General features: G+C 38.1%; 2 protein-coding genes across 2 annotated transcripts in view; one reads left to right on the top strand and one right to left on the bottom strand.

Moving 5' to 3' along the window:
- The first annotated feature begins 1346 nt into the window (after positions 1-1346).
- On the top strand, positions 1347-5347 carry LOC116508986 (ubiquinol-cytochrome-c reductase complex assembly factor 2). Its single transcript, XM_032217855.1, has 4 exons — positions 1347-1784; positions 2861-2935; positions 3278-3347; positions 4932-5347. The coding sequence occupies exons 1-4, from the start codon at positions 1647-1649 to the stop codon at positions 5024-5026; spliced, it is 378 nt and encodes a 125-aa protein (XP_032073746.1). The 5' UTR covers positions 1347-1646; the 3' UTR covers positions 5027-5347.
- Positions 5348-5358: 11 nt separating this feature from the next.
- Positions 5359-21965, bottom strand: part of ITPR3 (inositol 1,4,5-trisphosphate receptor type 3) — a 141492-nt gene continuing 124885 nt past the window's right edge. The window contains 7 exon segments of the mRNA XM_032217856.1: positions 5359-7417; positions 8002-8163; positions 9849-10009; positions 11922-12087; positions 13207-13328; positions 13982-14089; positions 21681-21873. Coding sequence (XP_032073747.1) covers positions 7349-7417; positions 8002-8163; positions 9849-10009; positions 11922-12087; positions 13207-13328; positions 13982-14089; positions 21681-21873 — 981 coding nt within the window. The 3' untranslated portion in view covers positions 5359-7348.

Raw genomic sequence — 21965 nt, 5'->3', positions numbered from 1 at the left:
TATGCATAGAATGGAACAACCCAGATACCTCCTAAATTTCCTGGGTCAATTCAATGAGCATTATAACTAGATAAATGCTTAAATTATGTTGTATAAGGATTGAATAAAAATATTGCCATGCTAAAATTACATCTTACAAATCTTTCCTTCCCCTTAAATTGTCTCTTTCAGAGTTACTGGTCAAGTCTGAGCACTGGGGAATTATACTAGAAAACATAGTGCCCTGAAAAAGCATCTGCCTAACTATATATCAAGCATCTGCCAGCGATGCCACCACAAATAGAATGACATAAATAGTGTTATGCACCTGCCTTTTGCTCTCAGCAATTAGAAGTTTCGGGGGTGCCCACACCTATGAAGGATTCTGTTCCTTTGTAAATACATCACTAGGACCAAATGGAGATGGTACTAACACAGATGGTGCAGAGATGGAATTAACAAATTCTGGATTTTCTTTGGATTTTTCACAATTCTCCAATTTTGCTCATTTTTAGCACCTATCCACATACATCTCTGTCCTTTCCTCAGCTTAAACCACTCTGCCCCACGAAAGATGAGACATCCATTGAAGCAATTTGACAGCAGAACAATACTTTTTTTTTTTTTTTGCTGTCCAAGAAAATAAATTTGGACATATTTTAAGGAGAAAGATAGCCCTCCATTCACCTACCTTGAATGGCGGGGGCTGCGGGGTCATGCTTTAGCTAATCCATTTGAAACCAATTGGATTTGTATGGCTTGAATCGGTTTGTTACAGAATCAGTTAGATGTTTTGACTGGATTAGGCATTTTATCCACCTATCGAGTCCTTCTCAAGATCTAGCCTAGGCAGATGCCGTTTGATGATTTGAAGACATTCACTAAACAACTGTGTTACTAACTTAAATGACTGCAATGATCACTTAACTATAGCAAGAAAGGTCGGAAATGGGACAAAACTCACTTAACAAATGTCTCAACAGCAGAAATTTTGTGTTCAATTGTGGTCGTAAATTGAAGACTACCTATAGCAAGTCCCGAGTTACAGCAGCGTTTCTTTTTTTTTTAAATAAATATTTTTTATTTTTAAAAACAAAACAACACATACAAAAAACTTTCCTCAATTTCGTCAAGCATGTCTTTTGGTTACAAGCTTTTGTGCATCAGTTTTTACAATTAGAAATAAGATCACTGGTTGTCCATCAAACATAACTAAATACATCACTATCATTGAGCATTATGTGTTCAGGCTACCATTAATATTCCTTCATTTCTAACAAACGTTATTTCCTTAATTCCTTAATTATACAGCAGCGTTTCTGAACTTCAAAGTGGCTGAGGAATTCTGGGAGTTGGAGTCCACATAACTTAAAAGTCGCTGAAGTTGAGAAACACTGCTCAAAGCCATTGGCCCCAGTCCAATCAGTGCAATCCCTAGTGGATTTCTTATTTCTGCTGTTTCACTTTCTCCCGTAACTCTACAACGGTGATCCCGGTTATTAAAACTAAATATCCCTCAGTATCGGCCACCTCCATTCGCGCAGGCGCAATCTTCTATTCTCTCGTAACAGATCCCTGGCTTCGTGGGCCAAAACTGAGTGACGTAACCAGCGCAGGCTAGGCCATGTGAACCGGCCGCCAATAGCGCTGGGTAAACGTCCGCCAAGATGGCGTCTGCGCGGTACCGGCGCTTCTTGAAGCTATGCGAGGAGTGGCCCGTGGAGGAGACCAAACGCGGCCGTGATTTGGGAGTCGTGGTGCGGCAGAAAGTGATGCAGGCTTTCCGTGAGGGAGAGAATACCCAGGTGGGACTCGGCATCGGGGGGGCTTGCGCTGTAAGGGACCGAGCTAGGCGATTGGCGGCGCCAAGGTCGTTTACTTTGCGGCTATCAAGCCTCTTCGTCCCGGGCCAGAGCGAGGAAGGGGCTGTGCTGTGGCGCTGTTAAATGGCCGTGGGCGGAACCGGGGCTGCGGCAGGATAGGAGGCTGTGAAAAGTTCAGGACTTGCCCTTTTTTTAATCAATTTATGAATGGGGATCAAGCGATTCAGAGTTAAGCAAGGACACGTGTTGACTCGAAGAGAAGCCTCTGCATGATTTTCAATCCTGGGATCTGTGGATCTCCAGTTTGCAGGATGCTTCAGGACTCTTTTTTTTTCTGAAGACTTCATGGAAGCATTTTCTCATGAGTAGCAATAGCACTTATATACCGCTCCACAGTGCTTTACAACCATCTCTAAGCTGTTTACAGAGTCAGCATATTGCCTCCAACAATCTGGATGGAAGAATGTGTGTGTGTGTCTGTCTGTCTGTCTGTCTGTATCTTTGGTACTGTAATAAAGCCAAAACACTGTTGAGAAAAGTTCTCCTTGCCCAGAAGCAGGGAGATTGTATTCATTGCCCTGAGAACTGCTAGCACCTTGGTAGGATGGCATCACGGTTTTGCAAAATGTATCACTCTGCGTCATATTTTAGAGCCAAATAGGTTACAAAAATGAAGGGACCTGGATCCAGCACTTGTGAGATGGTAAATGTTGGTATTATGTACTGCGGACATAAGTTATGCTGGATCTCCATATTCCAGTGATTTTTTTTTTGTCTTAGGTTCATTATGTGGGCATATTTTAGGGCTGTTTACTCAATCACACATGTACTCTATGGATTACGGTATATACTTTGATTTGTAGATTGACAAAAAATGGAATTCACACAAGATTCATGTTAAATCTATTTTAGGAAGCTTTTTCATTTGATAACTGAATAGGTATGGCAGTTATAATTGAAATATCTTCTAAACATTAAGAACATACAATCTATTTTTAATTATTGTTGTGAAATATGTAAGTTTTTAATTCCTATTTCACTACCATCTATTCTTACAGATTGCTGACCCAGTGACTTGTGATGAAATTTTTGAAAGTTTAACCAAAATTCATACTAACTATTATAGAAATAAGGTGAGTTCTGCCACTATGGCAAATATGAGTATGTAGTCACTCCTTTCTTTATAATTTTCTAATAGGCATACAGTTTAGATCTGTTCATTATCTTAGTTCAAGAAAAAGACAATCCCATTCTTCTAAAATTTTGTATAATCTTTGAAAATAAGTCTGAAACGTGTGCATTTATAGACGCGAATATGCACAAAGTCTGTTAATTACCATAACAATACTCTAGTACCTAGCAAATGTATTTCATTTCTTGCCATTTATTTCATTACCTTGTCAAAAGCACTTTTCTCTCTCAGAGAAGGGGAGGTATATATTTACATATCTGTTTTTTTTTTCTTTTTGGAATAGTATCCACGTCTGAGAGATACAAACTTCTCTGGAGTGCCAGTGGAAGAATGCAAGTTGGTCCTTGCAACAGGTATTTAAACTGTAGTAACTGCTTGGAGTCTATTTACGGGGACAGCAACATTTATTGGCATAAATCTAGTGTCTTTTGTACACTAGGTTTATGTACAGTTTTTGTACATTTTTTTCTTTCTTCCTTTGGGCTCTTTTACACACAAGAATTTGCTGCCACGAACTTTCTGTCTTGTCAACAGCTTTGCTATGAATTCAAGTATATTCTAAAAACACTTGTAAATGACTGATGCAGTGCCCCTCATTGAGATTTGTATCTTAGTGGCTGTAAATTGCATGTTGGTGTAATTTGTGTAATCCATTTTCAATCCAAAGGAGCTATGAACAATTTAAAAAGTAGATATGTCAATCTTCTTTTTTAATGCAGGAATCATTCCACATAAGAACGTAATCTTCTAGACTACTTTAGGTTTAATGGAGCAAACCGTTTCCCATAGCCCCAACTGCCATTTTCCTATTTTTTCCATTTAAAGTCACATGACTCTTGGAATTCAGGGGATATGATATAATATCATTCCATACCACTCTTTCAATATTTCACTGCTGTATTTGAGAAGTCTAAAGAAAGAAATGGATATACAGGTAGTCCTCAGCTTGCAACCACAATTGGGACCAGAATTTCCATTGATAAACAAAGGGGTTAAGTGAGTCATGCCTTGATTGCTAACCAAATCCTTGCAGTGATTGATTGACCCAGTTGTAAAGCAAATCCGGCTTCCCCTATTGACTTTGCTTGTCAGAAACTGGCTGGGAAGATCGCAAGATGGTACTCACATGACCCCAGGATGCTGCAACTGTCATAATACATGGCAGTTGCCAAGCACCTGAATTTTGATGAACGGTTATAATGCAAGGACTGATAGTAAATCACTTTTATCAGGGCCGTTATAACTTCAAATAGTCCTTGAAGTCAAAGACTACCTGCATGTGGTGCTGAGGATCAGCCAAAAACAATCATGTAATATAACATGTAATTGTAACAGGAAGTCCATATTCTTTGTGCACTTATTTTCTTCTTTGGATCAAAAAGATGTGAGGAATAGATCTAAATGTAATAATGCCTCCTCTATATAGGGTACACTATATAGAAGTTAAGGCTAAAATATTATCATTTAATAATTTTCTATTATAATTAATTATTTTTTGTATGCGTTTATAAACACAATAGAATGTATTTAAAATGTCTTTGGAGTGGCATGGAGCTAAATTGCAGGTTTTTGTTCAATACATATAGAAAATGTTACTTTTTCCTGGATGTAGAATTGCTGTATTGAATAAAGAAAACATATTGCCTGAGGCAACAAAGCGGAAATGTAGATTGAAACTAATGCTTTGCATTTTAGGGTTTTGAAGGTGTAACTTAAAGCAGAATTATTGCTTGTGATAGTGAGTATCAGCATGGATTGCAAAGCCATGTGGATCAGGGAGGAAAAATCTCTCTCTTGTGACTTCCAGTTGCATACTGGAAGAAGTACATTAGTCACCTATATTTTGTAAAGCACTCTTAAAACAGTAGGCAGAAATATAAAACTTATTTTTTTAGAAAGTATTCTGTCTTAATTTATTCAACTACCATTGTTTGCAGAACAACTGAAGCAAATGGAAGAAGGAAAGCTTGGAAAATTGAAAAGGTTACGTGAAAAATTCTCTGCCAAGCATCACAAAGAAGATTCTAAATAATAACTCAGTCTTTAACTGGTTTTGTAAAGCACTTTTTGCCAGTACAGCTAAACCACCTTGTTACCAGCAAAGGACAATGGAAAGCTATTCTGAAATGGGACAAAGTAGCTCCATTTGACTACATTGGTTTATGAAGACCTAGGAAGTCCATCTGAAGAACAGGGAATTATATAGTTATATGCTGTGGGTGTTTACCTATCTGCATTAGTGAATGTCATCTTGCAACTGATGTGTTGGAGCTTAACAGAACTGTAGTTCATGTAAAAAAAACAATCTAACATTGGGATTCTGTGAAAGAGATGTGTGACTTCTTACTGTTAATTAGCTTGTGTGTTGTTTACTGAAAGGCAGCACTTATTGGGGTGGTGGTGGAGAGAAGCTTACCATATGTTGTGCAGAATTGAATATTGAGAGGACAAATTTCTATTCTGTGACTGCTGCTTGTGAAATCGATGAGATAGCAAAGTAGTTGCAAATACATAGGCAGCTCCCCAAATATTTTTTGCTGCAGTGTAGATAAAGTCCATTCTCAATGCCCAGGAAATAACAGCAAAGACCAGTGGGACATGTTAGCATCCTAAGAAAATAGCATGCTTGCTAAAATATGTATCACACATTCACAGATCTTGTGGTTCACAAGTCACAGTGGCCATGGTTCCATAGAACCAGGAAAAGAGGCTTCCATAGAGGGAAAGCATTTATAGCCTATACATCAGGGATCCTCAGGCCACAGGCCACTACCAAGTCTTGAGCCGTTCGGAACCAGGCTGTGGAAGGGGTAGCACACGCCTATCCCTACTTGCACGAGCAGTGGGAAAGTGTGTGCATGCGCTCCATTTGCCCAAGTGGCGGGCACCATGCCCATCGCTCGAGCAAATGGAGCTGTACGCATACATGCTTGCCTTCCACTCACACAGAACCACCACCACTCCCATCCACAAAGCCAGAAAGATTGGGGGAACTCTGCATTGAGCAGAGGATTAGAATAAATGACTTCTAAAATAGACTTCTAAAACTTACAACTTTGGCCTTGGGTGACTAACATTTATTTAGAAAATTAATCAAGATTTGTCATTTTATGAAGTTACCAACGTTATCAAGAGGCTGCTGATTCACCTGCTTTCCATTTATTCTGATTTTGTGTTTTAAATTTCAGAAGATTCACATAACAAACCAGAGGAAGATAAATTACAAAGCTGGGTTTATGATTAGTAAAATCTTTTTCTTACTAAATCTGCACAGCAGTCTGTATATTTGAAGAACACTGCTTTGGTCCAAATGTGAATGAAACAGACTCCTTGATTGTTTCTAGCCTCATAGACTAGTACTAATAGACTAGTACTAATGGAACAACTGGGCACACTTAATATACACAACTGTTTTCTGTCTTTTGCTTACATTTGACAGCAGCTAGCAGAAGTAGATTTTACAAGGGGCTTTTTCTTATACAAATCATCTAAATTCATAGGAGCAAATTATTCTGTCAAGGAACTTCTAAGTTCATATTTCAGAACTTTTATACTTGTGGTCCTACTCTTTTTTTTCCTCCCACTTTTTCTGCAGCTCCATTCCATATAGACTAATTATAACTGATATTTCTGACACCCATGACAGTTAAAACATTTCCCCCCAAACTCGTGCCTGGAAGCAGGATGAATTCTAAAAGTATTTTATACTATTCTATTGAGTGAACAAGGCACAAACTGCACATTTGTACTGCAGCATGAACGTGCAATCTTTCATTAATGTCCAGTCTTGTCAATCAAAGAAAAAAAAAGCCATTTCATGAATTATATGATTGCTTGAACTATTAACTTAATAGAATATTTTCTTGCAATTTCTTCTTAGTTGAGATGTGATTCTAGACACAAAATGTTCATGTCTTCAAAAGGTTTAACATGAAACACTTGCAAAGAAATCCTTATATGGTGATTTTCCATATCTTTGAATAAGTTAAAAAGGTAGCAAGCTTCTACTCGCTGACAACTGTCAATTCTATTTGCACCGGGCTGTGTAGCCATCCAAATGTAGTGCATGGAGAAAAAAAGAAGGAATAGTTTTAATACAGTTCAAAGGTATGGCAAACTCAATGCATATGAAGAAACAATTAGTCATGGCTTCGGTTTCTTGCTGAATTAAATGCCTTCAATCAGTCCTGCTTGAGATAAAAGGAAGTGCTGAGGTTTTACGAACTGTCACAGCCTGGACCAATGTTCCTTGTCTATAAAAACTTTGCAAGGAACTTAGTACCAATACCTCTTCAAGAAGTGCATACATATCTATATACTACAGTTTATGTTTGAAGACTTGGATTCCACTGTCTCAGTGATTTATTGTATTCTGGACATCCACAAAACCCATTCGTTGTCTCCGCTTTCTTTGCTCGGTCATCTGAAATTTGCAGTAAAAAAAGGAACATTAAAACATGGTTCTTAAATTTTCTAATTAAGGTTTCACAACAGCTATAGTTCTTGAACTATAAATGACTTGAGATAGTTTGCAATAACATATCTGTTGCACCCGTCTCAACCTTTTCTCGGGTATTCCTCCACTTCATGCAAGTTATTGGTACAAATAAATACCCTCAAGAAACTTATATAATGCACTCCAGCTATACTTTGCACTGGAGGATAAACTATTCCAAATACAATTAATTTTTAAAAAAAATCAGTAGATGGTTTCCATCAAAGGGAAGCCTTATGCTGATTACAAACGAAATTGGGCATTTGGTGCAAGAAAATGGAAAGCATAATTTGAAACCTTAAAAAGGGTTGAGAATAATAGTACATTGTACTTGGACATAGCTGAGAATTTCTCAGAAAACTGCACATTCTACATTTTTCTGAAATCAGTATGTCATTTTTTTTAGTGAGACCTTCAAAATACATAACTTGACACTTAATATCCTAGCCCTTTCTAAAATTTAGAAATATATAGTCCAGTAAAAAGAAGAAAATATTAGATGCTTTGATTACCTGCTCCTTCAACTCGTTTAGCTGTGAAGTAAGATGAGATACCAACTTCATGGTGCAATTTAGTTTATCCTGAAGACATCGGATCTCATTTTGTTCTCCTTCACCTTCATTACTGACCAGGGACATGGCTCGCATCCGAGGGAACCAATCCAAGTTCTTGCTCTGCAAAGATTATTTTAAAAAACCAGGAATTTAAACAGTTTAGAATTGTTAGAAACAAAACATACAGTAAGATAGTGAAAATAGAGTAAGATCTTCCTAGGCGGAAGTAAAATTTGCATGAGTTATATAACCTAAAATAAAATATCTCTTTAATATGCCTGAAGTGAAAATATTACGTAAGTGCCAGATGAGTCTTTCTGGATTGAAATTTCTATTAATTAATAACGCCTTCTTTGGAGCTACTGCCTCACTTGATGAATGGGTTGAAGGTACCTAGCAGAAATCCAAATGATAATTAGAAGATAAGTATCAGAGAACCTCCTTCTTTAAGGCAACCTAATCCCAAATCTTTGGAAATTTTGACAATCAAAATAAATATTTTGAAATGTGGAAATATACTGGCAACTAGTGTAAATATATATATACATAGAATAGTTCAAAGTTTCCAGGCTATTTCATGTAATTGCAAGAACAGTTATCACGGTGTTCCCTCTTTCAGGAACAGTCATAGATCTATACGAGACATACCTGATTAGCAAGTACCGATAGAATATTTGTATCTTATGGTTGACTTGTAGGGTTCTTGATTAGCAAATGCTGTGAATCACCCAAATCACTGCTGCTTGTGGCAATGATGAGTCTAATATCACTGTCATATAAATTGGGTCTTCCAGAACAGCACAAACCGTCAAATATTTCAACATCTATATTTTCTGATTTGATTCATTTATAAATTGGTGGTGATGCAGCCTATATTCTGATTGCCAAAGTAATTAGTGAAAACATGAATTATGTAAAATCCATGGGAGAAAACAGTGGTGGGATACAACCGGTACGCCCTGATACGGGCGTACCAGTGCCTGCTGGGAGCATCAGCTACTGTTCCAGTATGTTGCTCCGGAGGGCCCACCTGCCCTTCTTACTTGTATTTGAGCCAATCGGGGCTTCCGCGCACGCAGCGTACGGCACCTGTGCAACGTTCTGCTAAGCAGCTGGAGCATCATGGAGCGTCACTGGGGGAAAGTATGCATGCCCGCGCTGTGCACGTGCTGTGCGTGTGCATGTGGTGGACTCCTGGCCCCATTGCACTGTACCGTTGCAACGAGATCCAGAGCCCACCTCTGGGAGAGAACAATAGTCTGCCTGCAACTTTCCTAGTAAAAATGGAGCTGCAGCAATATGGTGGCTCAGTATCACAAACCCACCAAGAATCCATGGTTCAATAAGACTCCTCATCTTGGCAAAGGTCATGCTACGGGAAAGATAGGCAACTCCCTGTTCCAAAACCAATCCTGAAATTGGATTGATATACCTCCACAAAGGCAAAACTAGTATGGCTGACACCGCTACCATCCTTCTCATGTCAACCACAGAAGAGAACGTGAATGCCAGTAGAGAGCCGGAAATTAAAAGCAATCACTCCTCCTGCCTCACAAATAATTAGGTTCTTAGCTTTGACCTTTTAAATTTTTTAAAAGATAAATCCCCATCTATTAAAATAAATTAGAAACCAAATATATTATGATATTCACACCACACTCCTATGAAGTGTGGTGTGAGTTTCATAATGGACAGCATCAATAGAACAGTGAGCAGAATTTCTTTTAAGAAAATCAGGCAGTCTTTTCAAAGAGAATAACAAACTTGATTATTACTTCATTTCTATGAAGTTAAACAATGCACACCTTGATCATTTGCGCCACATAGCTTTCAGGCCCTGTGTAGTCTGTCTTATTCTTCACTCTCACCAGTACTATGAAATACAGGTAATTCCACATATTGTGCTCAAATTTAATGTGCTCTTCAAAGGATACCGTTTTGTTGTCAAACTTGTCCCTTTCAAGTCCTGTAGAGAAAGTGAAAGCAAATGAAATATTACTTAGAAACTGTTATGATCCTCCATTTCTTGCTAAATCTGGTTCTCCAAGCATTTTTTTTCAGCGCATTTGTCCTCCACTTGTTGCCTATAGCAATCTGGATGCAGTAGATTGGACACTACCTAATGGATTGATGGCCCTGTTTGTAGCAGACACTTAAAACAGAGAGCCTTTGAGATATTTTCAGTCTAAGTTCAGTAATCTGGAAGAGAAAATGAATGAATTGTATTGGAGCAGAAAAATTGATATGAGGGTGTTCAGTTTGGACACTTAGATGAATTATTTGTTAAAACAAGACTTCTCAAAAATTCTGTATGTTGCAGAAACCAATCCATCATTTCTTTCTACTCATGCTAAACATCTTTCATGCCAACACTATCTCCCGAGCTCAGACAGCTGTGCCTGATTGACTGCTTCATATTGCTCTGAAATCTGGAAAGAGGAGGGAGGGCAACATTTTGGAGATATTTTCATTTCTCTTCATTTGGAGTGGGATTGATAAAATGTTCCATTCATTTGGGAGATAAATTGAAGACATAAAAGACAAAAATGGTGCATTGAGACTTAGAACATTTTCATGTTTCAGGATGAGAGCTCTGTTAATCTATGTTAGCCAAAAATCCAAGGAGCCTTGGAAGAATCTTTCCAGACTAACATATTTATTAAAGGTAGTTTTCATGAACTCCACCTCACTACATCAGATGCATTGGCATAGATAGCTAATGAGGAATTTAAAATAGGATGAAGTCTCTTATTTTAGCAAAATCATACAGGACCATCAAAAATCAATGGTTTTGTTGCCATGTTTCACTGGTGCAATCCAGGGATGCCCTGGAACCGCAAAGTGGATACTAAACTACAAGCAAGTTAAACACAGGTACTGTTGTATAGAACTGATTTCATTGCTTCAGGCAGTTTACATTCTCACTCTTAAACTTAAAGCCTTGTGCTACCATGTTCTGGCACTATTCAAGGCAAACTGTAAACTGCAAAATTGTGTCCACATGTAAAGAAGTTATTCAGAAGAGGGCACACTTCCTCTAGATGATCTATGGATGTATCAGTCAATGAGCTTTGTAGTGAAATTACCCATACTTTTATTAAAGAAATGCTGCACTTTCTACCTAAAAGTATGCCATAAATTAAAAATAAGTAGGTTTAATCCTTCATAATTTACTTTGTTGTTTTTAAACTTGGGTTCTATCAAGTAAATTCTAATATAAAACTCACACATATATTCTTAGCCGAGGAATTTGTCTTGAGTAGAATACCAAAAATAAACAGAGCTCCCAGTAATTCAATAAAGTCTAAGCTAAGCTCATCCAGTAAAATCTAAGCATTCTCCATTTCTATATAATTTAAGGGATGGGGCATAACAAATTGTTTTGTTCCTTCTATTATTACAAGATTGGGTCTATAAATCCTTTTCACTCCACTGCAAACAATTCAAAGATCTGCCATAGATCAAGATGTATATTCTATTAACTGTGTCAGAAGTATAATCATACATATTGATTTTTTTAATATACCAACATGGAACACTCTTTATTCATAGATTTCTACATTCTGCTATAAGAACAATCTCTTAAAACTCTCTTGATGCAAACTGGATAAACTCAAGAGTCCTTTAAATCCACCATACAATATCCTTCAGAAATACTGTTTCATAAAATTCATTTGGGAATAAGAGCTAATCCTGTTTATTATAAAACCAGTTTTCCCTCACTGATGGAGAAGAGTTTGGTATTTAAACAAGACCCTTGAAATATAAGCATTGATGAAATGTTTTATACCAAAAAGAGGAGGAAAAGTATTTTTTTTCTTGCAAATTCTTGGAAGATGTTTGTTGAGCATAAGAACTGCCATTCTCTAAGTGCTTACCACATATAAAACATGTTGTTTTCAGGATTTCCTCTTTTTTCTGTTTTTCACTCCTTAAATCTGCAAAGGTGTCAATGATGACACCAAATATGAGGTTAAGGACTATGATTATGACAATGAAGAAGAAGAGGAGGTCATAGATCACTCGAGCAGGGAACAGGGATTCCTTTAAGATAAAAAAAATCAGAATAGTCATTATCAGCAGGTATATCTTCCCTCTTCTAGTGTCATATCAAAAAATATTGCTCACTAGAAAATGTTGAAGAAAATGTGGTTACTGGGAACGAGTGTATTATCAAAACTCTAATTGATATGAAACAGAAATAGAAAACTGGGGAGGGCGAAAAAACCATGGAAAAAATTGGGGGAGCGCCTGTCATGAGTGTATGCATGGTGGGGGAGTTGCGCATTGCATTATGGGTGCAGCATGCCCACGCACGACCCCCCTGCACTCCTCCCGCTTATGGCACACGAGTCAAAAAAGGTTCACCTTCACTGTCTTAGACCATGAGGCCTTGTTCATGATGACTCAGTTATCTCCTGTTTGGATTACTGTAATGTGCTCTGCACAGAACTGCCCTTGTAGAGTATCCAGAAGTTGCAGCTGGTCCATAATGCAATTATTTGAGTCATGATGTTATTTATCACTATAAAGCTCTACATGACATAGAGGGGTTATCTGAGGGGCTACTTCTCTCCCAATGTTTCTGCTTGGTCACTAGAGCTAATAAAAAAGGTTTGCTCAGGGTCTCTTCCATCTAACAATGCCATCTTATTGGATCTTATTCCGAATGGTGCATTCTCAATGGCATTTCCTGCCCTATAACATAGCATCCTCCAGGAGAACTAAATGTCCTGTTAATCTTTTGCAACATGCTGACGAGCTCTTTCCATAGACATTTGGGCCAAACATTTAGGCAAGCAATGCTGCTGTTATTATGCTTTTATTGCTTTAATTTGGGCGCCGTAACATTTGTGTTATGGTTTCTGCTTTCATCTTTGTAGGGCACACAGAGTCACTCATGATATGGGAAACTGTATGATATTTTAAATAAATAAGTAACTGTTCAACTGAATACGAAAAGGAGCAACATTTAAATCTGTGTGGGAGACACAAAATAGAAATTTTCATCCTGTTCTGCATGGGCTTACCCTTGAAGAGTATTCAATATGTTAGCCTCAAAGTTCTATATGCAATCTGAAAGATTCTGAAGCATTCCTGACTTCAGAGGAATACAAGGCTTGGTCAGTTATTTCTTACATAGACTGTCTCAAATGTACTCACATCTTTAGATGGTTTCCTGAGTATATCACCCACACCACCTCCATTTCTCAGGCCATGATTCAAGACTGTAAGTATGCACATGAGAAGCGTGTCACAAGCTCGTTCTGTATTATCTTCTTCTTCTGGAACAGAAGCAACAACACAGCAGAAAATAAACAGACTAATCTCTTTAGTTAACTCAGTTGCTCAAATAGGGGAAATCACTTGGGGAATTTGGTTGCTCTGCCTAATGGTTCCAGTTTCAAAGACATAAAGGAACATATTGGAGGAGATCCCCAAAACAAGCAGTAACCACCATTATAATGGAGCTGCTTTTAATTCAGATGAATCTTCTTTTCTGGATTTAAGGTGCTGGGATGTCTGCCTACAAAGACAATCCTACATCCTAAGAGCCATGGTGGCACAGTAGTTAGAATGCAGTACTGAGGTTAATTCAGCTGACTGCCATCTGCCAAAAGTTTGACAGTTTGAGTCTCACCGGCTCACAGTTGACTCAGCCTCATATTCTTCTGAGGTCAGTAAATTGAGGGGCCAGATTGTTATGCTTACTCTGTAAAGCCCTTGGGGAGGGCTGTAAAGCTGTGAAGTGGTATATAAATCTAAGTGGTATTGCCATCTTAAATAGAAAATCAAAGGCAACTTTTCCCTCTGACCTAAGGCACAGAATAATTTCGCTGAAGACGCACTGCCAAATATGCTCAGTGAAAGATGCAAGAGTTCTCTTTATTCTTATTAGGGTCCCTATCTGAGGAGCATGTTTTAGCAATCCCTTTACCTTGCAACACTTCAGGCAATGTATCGGAGGAAGAGCAGCTTATTTTATCATTGCTGCATGTCTCCATGAAAGTCCCTAAGTTGCTCTGCATCGCCATAGAATCTGTAGCTGGAAGTACAAGAGACAGTAGATTTGTCAAAACATCCCATTTCTGTTCATACTTTTTAAAAACATCCAGAAAGTGGCTTTCTGTGACAAACATTCTAGATATTTGGCAGTGTCAGTTTTATTTTTTTGATAGAATTATAAAGTACAATCAGGTCACCTTAAATCCATTAAATGAAAAAAGAAAAACAAATGTACACAAAATATATAGGTTGCATAAAATCGCATAAAATGTACTACCGTATTTTTCGGAGTATAGGACGCAGCTTTTTTCCTCAAAAAAGAGGTTGAAAATCTGACCGGGGGGGCGGAGCCTGTTGCCGAGGAGGGCTCAACCGAGCTCCTCTCAGAGATCTGGTCTGTATATCTAAATAAGATCATAGATATCACCCCTTTTTGGCTAAGAAAGGGGCAGGGAGTAGCTCTGTGTGCTAGGGTCTATTCGTAATCCACAGCCTTTCTCTCTTTTTTTGGCTGTGGACAGAGATTAGACCCAGCGTGAGCGGAGCTTTTATCTCCAGCCAGTTCTTCTCAGCTGCCTTTTTTGCAGCCCCAGACAGGCGAGCCCCCCCCCCAGGACAAAGCAAAGTTGTTTGAAGCTAGGATTAATACGGGCGGGTCCCACTCCTGTGAGATTTATGCTTTTATTACTATCTTAAATACCAGCACCATTTGTCTTAGAGCCTTCTTTGTTTAAACAGACTTCAAAATGGCGATTTCTCTCCGTTGGTGACTGATAGGGGATGTACTTAGCCGGTTTTACCTTCCTGCAGACCGCTCCTTAACAAAATAAATTTTTTTTTTTTTGGAAACAGAGGGGAGTGAAAGCGCTGTTTATTTGTTTATTTATAATGGCACCCAGGTCAAAATCGAAGCGTCTCTCTGCAAATGTGCCTAAAGAATCTAAAGAATCTATACTGGAATCGCAGCCCTTGTCTCCTACGCCCTCTACTGGAGAATTTTTAACACAGGAATTTTTCTTTCAAATGTTTAATGATTTTAAACAAGACATTAAGGAATTTGTATTGGAGCTATATGATGATTTAAAGTCTAAAATTGACCAAATGAAGGCGAATACGTTTGCAGCCGTGTCTGCCCTGTCAGATTATTCTGCTGAAATAGAGAATAAATTGGAAAGCTTGGAGGAGGCTAATTTTAATTTGACTACTAATATTCAAATATTACAACAAAAAATTAGAGACACTCAAGAACAGCTCGTGATGATAAATTTTAATAAGAAGGCATTCGCAATAAGAGTCAGAGGATTCCGCGAAAAGGAGCGAGAGAATCTGAAACAGACCTTTGTTGAAGCCTTCAGCCATGCGGTGGGAAGCCCGGGACTTAACTTTGATTGGCAGATTCGGAAAATCTATCGCCAGAACTCGTTGGTAGCGGAACAGCGACAGCTCCCGAGGGACATAATTATATATTTTTCCACAAAAGAATCCAGAAACGCGATTATGCAAAAGTTTCATAATAACAGTCTGCGAGTTGATGACCAGGACTTGATTGTCTTCAAAGAAATACCTTTCCAGATGTTGAGAGCAAGAAGAGACTATGCATTTTTAACAAAAGAGCTTAGAAATCAACAGATTCAATATAGATGGGAGGCCCCAGCCGGCATTACGGTCACATTTGAGAATCAAAGACTTCGTCTTAACTCTGTTTCGGAGGCTCGAGATTTCTATTACAAGACTTTGAAGGCGGGACTTCCTGATTCACTTGGGAAAGAGGAGAGACAAGCTGAAGGAGAAGGCAAGCAACAGACCACATGGCTGCAAGATGGAGGGGGTAGCCTTTCCTCCCTCGGAGAAGCAGAAAAGCGGAGATCGAGGATTTAGACATTTTAAAATATTTGCCAAAGTTGTGGACTGAATGGGGGTTTGCGACCTCTCTCCGGTAGAAAAAGCGGAACTTATTGGTGGGGTGATACTGATTGTATATATGTAAAATGAATGCGGAATGACCTATGTTGTGTAAATTCTGTTAGAAGGGATTACTTTAAAACAGAAGGTAAACTGATTCTTGTTGAAAGTATTATTTGAATATGTGGAATGATCCATGCTATTTAATTTTTATTAGAAGGGAAAGCTTGGTGAAATTATTTTGAGTTAGATTTTAAATTAATGTCTGCATAAATTTGATAGTGGTAAATATCAGAGAAGCAAGGGATGAGGGTAAAATGCATGCGGAATGATTTACGTATATTGGTGGGGTGATATTGAATGTATATATGTAAAAGGATGCAAAATATTTATGTTGTTTAAATTCTGTTAGAAGGGAAAGCTGGACGAGATTATTTTTTTAAAACAGAAGGTTAACTGATTCTTGTTGAAAGTATTATTTGAATATGTGGAATGATCCATGCTATTTAATTCTTATTAGAAGGGAAAGTTTGGTGAAATTATTTTGAGCTAGATCTTAAACTAATGTCTGCATAAATTTGATAGTGGTAAATATCAGACAAGCAAGGGATGAGGGTAAAATGCATGCGGAATGATTTACGTGGTTTAAATCCTATTAGAAGGGAAAGCCGGTCGGGATCATCTTAAGATAGAATGTAAACTGATTTTTGTGTAAAGTAATACTTGATCCACGCTGCTTAAATTTTACTAAGAAGGGAAGGTTTGGTTAGATTATTTTGAATTACTGTTTGAAAATATGGTTAAGAAAGATTATTTACGCTGTTTAAATCCTATTAGAAGGGAAAGTTTGATTATTTTTCTGTAAAGTAATATTTGAATATGTGGAATGATCCACGCTGCTTAAATTTTACTGGTAGGGATTACTTTTGAGTTAGACTGTATATTGATGCCTATACAAATTTGTATAAATGTTTATCTGAATACAAGGTTAAGGAAGAGGAACGGGAGAGTCTACAGGAGGTTGGGGTAAATAACAAAGAAGCAAGAGACGAGAATAAAATATAGATAGAATGACTTACACTATTTAAGCATAGATAAAGATGGGGGGCTGAGCTTAACACAAAGAGTTCTTTTTCTTTTTTTTCCTTTTTCTTTTTTCTTTTTTCTTTTTTCTTTTTTCTTTTCTTTCTTTTTTCTTGTTTTTCTTTCCTTTAATATATTACTTTTATTTTTAATCCATACGAACACAAGATACTTTAGATAGAAGGCAGTGCCAGGTGTGGGCCCTGGGAAGTCGGGAGGATTAGGGATGGGGATTTATGGGGGGTGGGTGGGTGGGTGTTAACATAGTCTCAATAAGAACAAGAATGCACTTATATACGGTTGTTGTTTTTTTCCTGTTTTTTTTCTCTTTTCTTTCTTTATATTTTTTTTCCTTGGTTTATTTTACTTTTTATCAGATTAAACAACACTTGAATAAAGGCATACACCAAGGAGGGAGGTAGAGGGAAAGAAGAGGGAGGAGTAAGGAAGGAGTAAGGGGAATGTAAGGAGGGCGTGTTGGGAGTAAGGGGAGAAGGAAGGTTTGAGGGGAAAGGGAAGTAGGAGGGGAGGGTTAGAGGGAGGAAAGGAAAGTTGGAGGGGGTAGATGGGGTGTATGGAGGATGGAAGTGCCAGGTGGGGTTGTGAATGATGAGTTGTGTTTCCTTTTTATTTTGTTTTATTTTTTTTATCTTTCTTTTTTTTTCTTATAGCAAATACCCTGTATATAAGTGATTGTAAAATGGAATGTGAAAATGAATAAAATATATTAAAAAAAAAAAAAAAAAGAGGTTGAAAATCTGAGTGCGTCTTATACATTGAATACAGCATTGTTTTCCTCCTGAAGCTCCGCCCCTTCACCAAAACGGCCGTGCCTAGTATTATGGAAGATTTCCTGGGGGCTGGGGAGGGCAGAAATGAGCAAAAAATGGGCTTTTTTTCCCCCCCCAGCCCCCAGCAGCACTCTATAAGCCTCCATAAGGCTATGCATGCAATATTTTTGACCAAAAAAATTTCACAAAAAAATGGGCCATTTTTTGCTCTTTTTTGCCCCCCCTCCTAAGGGCACTCTGCAAGCCCCCCCCCCACTCCTAAGGCTATTCATGCCTTTTATTTGAAAAAAATGGGCCCGTTTTCATGAAAAACGGGCTGTTTTGGGAAGGTTTGCAGAGTGCAAAAACTTTTTTTTTCCATTTCGGAAAGCTCTTTAGTTAAAGTGATTGATGAGAATTACATTGATCATGTGCTGTGCCAGCAGAAACAAAGACTTAGGTGCTGCAATAGCAATAGCAGTATACTTATATACCGCTTCATAGGGCTTTCAGCCCTCTCTAAGCGGTTTACAGAGAGTCAGCATATTGCCCCCAACAATCTGGGTCCTCATTTTACCCACCTCGGAAGGATGGAAGGCTGAGTCAACCCTGAGCCGGTGAGATTTGAACCGCTGAACTGCTGATCTAGCAGTAGCCTGCAGTGCTGCATTTAACCACTGTGCCACCTCTGCTGCAGGTTGTCAGTGATTTCCTTCTCCAGCACATGGATAAATACACCTGGAAAAATCTACCTACCTATCTACTCTCTCTCTCTCCCTCCCTCCCTACTCTATTTCTCTCTCTTTCTCTCTCTCTCTCTCCCTCTCTCTACTTACCTACCTACTCTCTCTCTCTCCCTACCTACCTACTGTATTTCTCTCTCCCTCTATCTACCTGCCTATCTACTATATTTCTCCCTCTCTCCTTCTCTATCCTTCTATCTACCTACCTACTTTTTTTTAAAAAAATGCCTCTTCAAAACCTTGGTGCGTCTTATACTCCGTATACTCCAAAAAATACGGTAGTTGATAGTTATCTCAGAACAGAATGCTTTTTATGAATAAAATCAACATTAAAAAAAATATTTTTCCAAACAAAACAACAACAACCCGGATCCTTGTTTGCATCACCTAACAGAATAAATGGGAAAGCGGGCATAAGATGTGGAAGCTGTTTAGAAACCAGTGAAAACAATGTTACCAAGTAGCACATGTGTGGAGATAATGAGAAATATGGAGGCCATGGATGAGAAGAAATCCTTAAAAGGAAATGAATGCTGCAGAAAATAAGGATGAGAAAGATACTGTATATCGCATTCATAGGGGGGAAAAATAAGTGCAACAAATACAACAAGAAATAGTTACGTTGGAAAGAAGCAAGTGCAAATACTGAAAGATTTTCAGAGAAATCAAAAAATATTTTGGAGGAGAGCATAACAAGGAGCCTCCAGCAAAATCAATAAAATTAAAAATAAAAATATTGACAAATTTGGAATAGAATTAGTTTAGGAGTGCTGGAGACAGCATTTTAAAGATCTGCATGGGAATGCCAATGATATGTCAAAGACTGGAATTAAAATTAATGCTATAATGATTAATGTCTAAACAAAAAAGCTGGTGAAGTAGAAGTCATAAATCCTTCGTGAGTGTTAAATAACAAATACAGACATTATAACTGTAGAAATGTTCCACTATGATGTGGCATATATACAGAGAATCTATGTGTTATTTAACATGTGGAAATTTGAGTTGGATACCTTCTCTGCTCCCTCTCCTCCCTCCTTTGCTTAATCTGCTGAATTAGATTATATTGTGAGAGAGTTGTCTCTTCGCTTGCTCCTAAACTTATTACACATACTTTGATCTTGTAACTGGCAGAATTAAAACAAAAGGGAGAAATTATCAATAAATAAGATTGCATTTAAACAGCCTGCCTCAGAGACAGGTTCTGTTGAATTGATGGCAAATCTTTGTCTCTTGCTAACATCGGAAAAGATGCTGTAATCTTTCAGGAATGTATGTGTACTTGAGCATGCAGATGAAGTTGTTTTGTTGCCTAAAATTAAAATTATAAACTGTATGGTGCATTGAGGAGCATGGACTTGAAAATTAATGTGTCCAAGACCAAAGGAATTACATGCGACTGAGAAAATGGAACAAATTATTGCAAGTTTCACATAAATTGTGAATAAGCAGAGCAATGAATTGGTGTACTATAGCAGAATGTTTACTAAAGTTGAGAAAAAAGGATGGAAAAACATTGACATGCAAAACCAGGTAGAAAGAAAAATGATAGCATATGGTCTAATGTAAGGAGTCAATACTTGTCAAAATAAGTGAAAAAGCTTCTGCCCACTTTGTTATATGGAAGTGGAAATACATTAGTAAAAGCATACAAATGGATTTGGATAGAATAGAAACAAGTTTTGTTTGTAAGACTGTAAAGAGAGGGAAGGGTGGTGTGCTTATAGAATAGTGTGGAACGATACGAGATGGCATCAAAAAGGTATGGAACATTGTTGCTGTAAATAAGTTTTTGCCATACTTCTTTGTTTCTCATGCCCTGATTTTTACTACTATTTCTAATCCCCCTCTGTACTCTGTGCTCTACATGTTGCTTGCCCTGAAAATGAATGGTATGATGCAGTGGCGAAATCTAAATTTTTTTACTACCAGTTGTGTGGGCATGGCTTGGTGGGGGCCATGTGACTGGGTGGCTACATAGTATTGTAACTGGGGGATCAAAAGACAGAAACTCACAATGTCCTGCTGAGCATGGTTGGACTAGATGACCTCCAGGTCCCTTCCAGCCCTGGATTATCCTCTGAAGCTGCTTCTAGTGCCAGGTTTGTAGTCCTTCCTTCCTCTCCTTTTTCCCTCCCTCCATTTCTTTTTCTTTCTTTCTTTTTCTCCTTTCTTTCATTCTTTCGTTGTTTCTTTCTTTCTCAGCCTCCACCCCACCCCCCTTTTTTAGCCTAGCAGGCCTCAAGGAAGCCTGCTGGGAGCAAAAACGGATCCCCCCCCCCCATTTTTGGCTTGGCAGACTGCTGGGAGCAAAAACGGACCCCAGCTCCACCCCCGCATTTCCAGAGAACCTTTAGTAAAAAAAAATGCTTAAAAAGTAAAAAAGTTCCGAAGCTCAACTGTGCAACGCACGATCGTCAGAACATATTCCCCATCCCTTTTTTTTAGTATTTTTACTACCAGTAAAACCAGTAGCATTTCACCCCTGGGATGATGGCTATATACAGCATGTATCTATATATTTTCTAATATGTCTCAAGCTTAGATGAAGTCCAGAAATACTAAACAATGAAATATATTTTGACCCCGCAAAATAGGAGGCATTAACTCATTTCTCTATTAATCCATCATATTTGGACAATTGGGAAACCTCTCCTGAAGGTTACTTCCTACCAGGAGGTAAAGTAGGAGACAGATCGACATCAAACTAACTCGGTAGCAGCTCCTTCCCTCTGGAATAGCTTGCACCATGAAATATATAGGGATCTCTTCCTCATGACTTCTAGGGGCAAGTGAACCCTCTTCCAGCAGGTTTTTGGAGATGGATTGTAATAGAGTGATGACACGTTTACATTCTGATAATTTTTATATTTGTATTTTTAATCTTTTCAGATTTTCTGGTTTTAATCTGTTCTTAATACCTAAATCTCTCTAAGCCACCTAGTGTCCAGGTGGCTTCAGGCAGTCAGATAAATCTCATACATAAACAGATAGATGGACAAATAAATAAATAACCTCTCTAAACACCAAAACAGAAAGAATCATTCATGGTAACTGTACATTCTGTGCTCTTCAAGTTGATCAGAACTTCAGGTTGGAAAGGGGGATACTTTACTTAAGTAGGAGAACAAACCTTTGGATTTGAAGTTGGGCAGTGGGTCTACTTCCAGAATGAAGTCGTCTTTAAGAAAGAGGAAGCCGACAATGGAGAAGAGGTAGACAAGGATGAGGGCCAGCAGAGCTGTCAGTAAAATTGAACGTCCATTCCGTGTCACACTTTTGATAACATTGAACAAAGTCTCCTCACGATAGATCAAGTCAAATAGCTGAAAAAGAAATTTTCCTAGGTCAAATCAATACAAAAAAACAAAAAAACAAGGATTATAAAATATTGTTCTACTTCTGTAAGTTTTATTCC

The sequence above is a fragment of the Thamnophis elegans genome, chromosome 5 (assembly GCF_009769535.1).
Source record: "Thamnophis elegans isolate rThaEle1 chromosome 5, rThaEle1.pri, whole genome shotgun sequence".
Classification (NCBI taxonomy): domain Eukaryota; kingdom Metazoa; phylum Chordata; class Lepidosauria; order Squamata; family Colubridae; genus Thamnophis; species Thamnophis elegans.
Note: the sequence above shows the minus strand (reverse complement) of the source record. Positions and strands in the feature narration are given on the sequence as shown.

Coding starts and splice junctions, on each gene's coding strand:
- LOC116508986 (XM_032217855.1), top strand. CDS start 1,647: ATGGCGTCTGCGCGGTACCGGCGCTTCTTGAAGCTATGCGAGGAGTGG. Junction 1,785..2,860: donor GTGAGGGAGAGAATACCCAG/GTGGGACTCGGC, acceptor CTATTCTTACAG/ATTGCTGACCCAGTGACTTG. Junction 3,348..4,931: donor CAAGTTGGTCCTTGCAACAG/GTATTTAAACTG, acceptor CATTGTTTGCAG/AACAACTGAAGCAAATGGAA.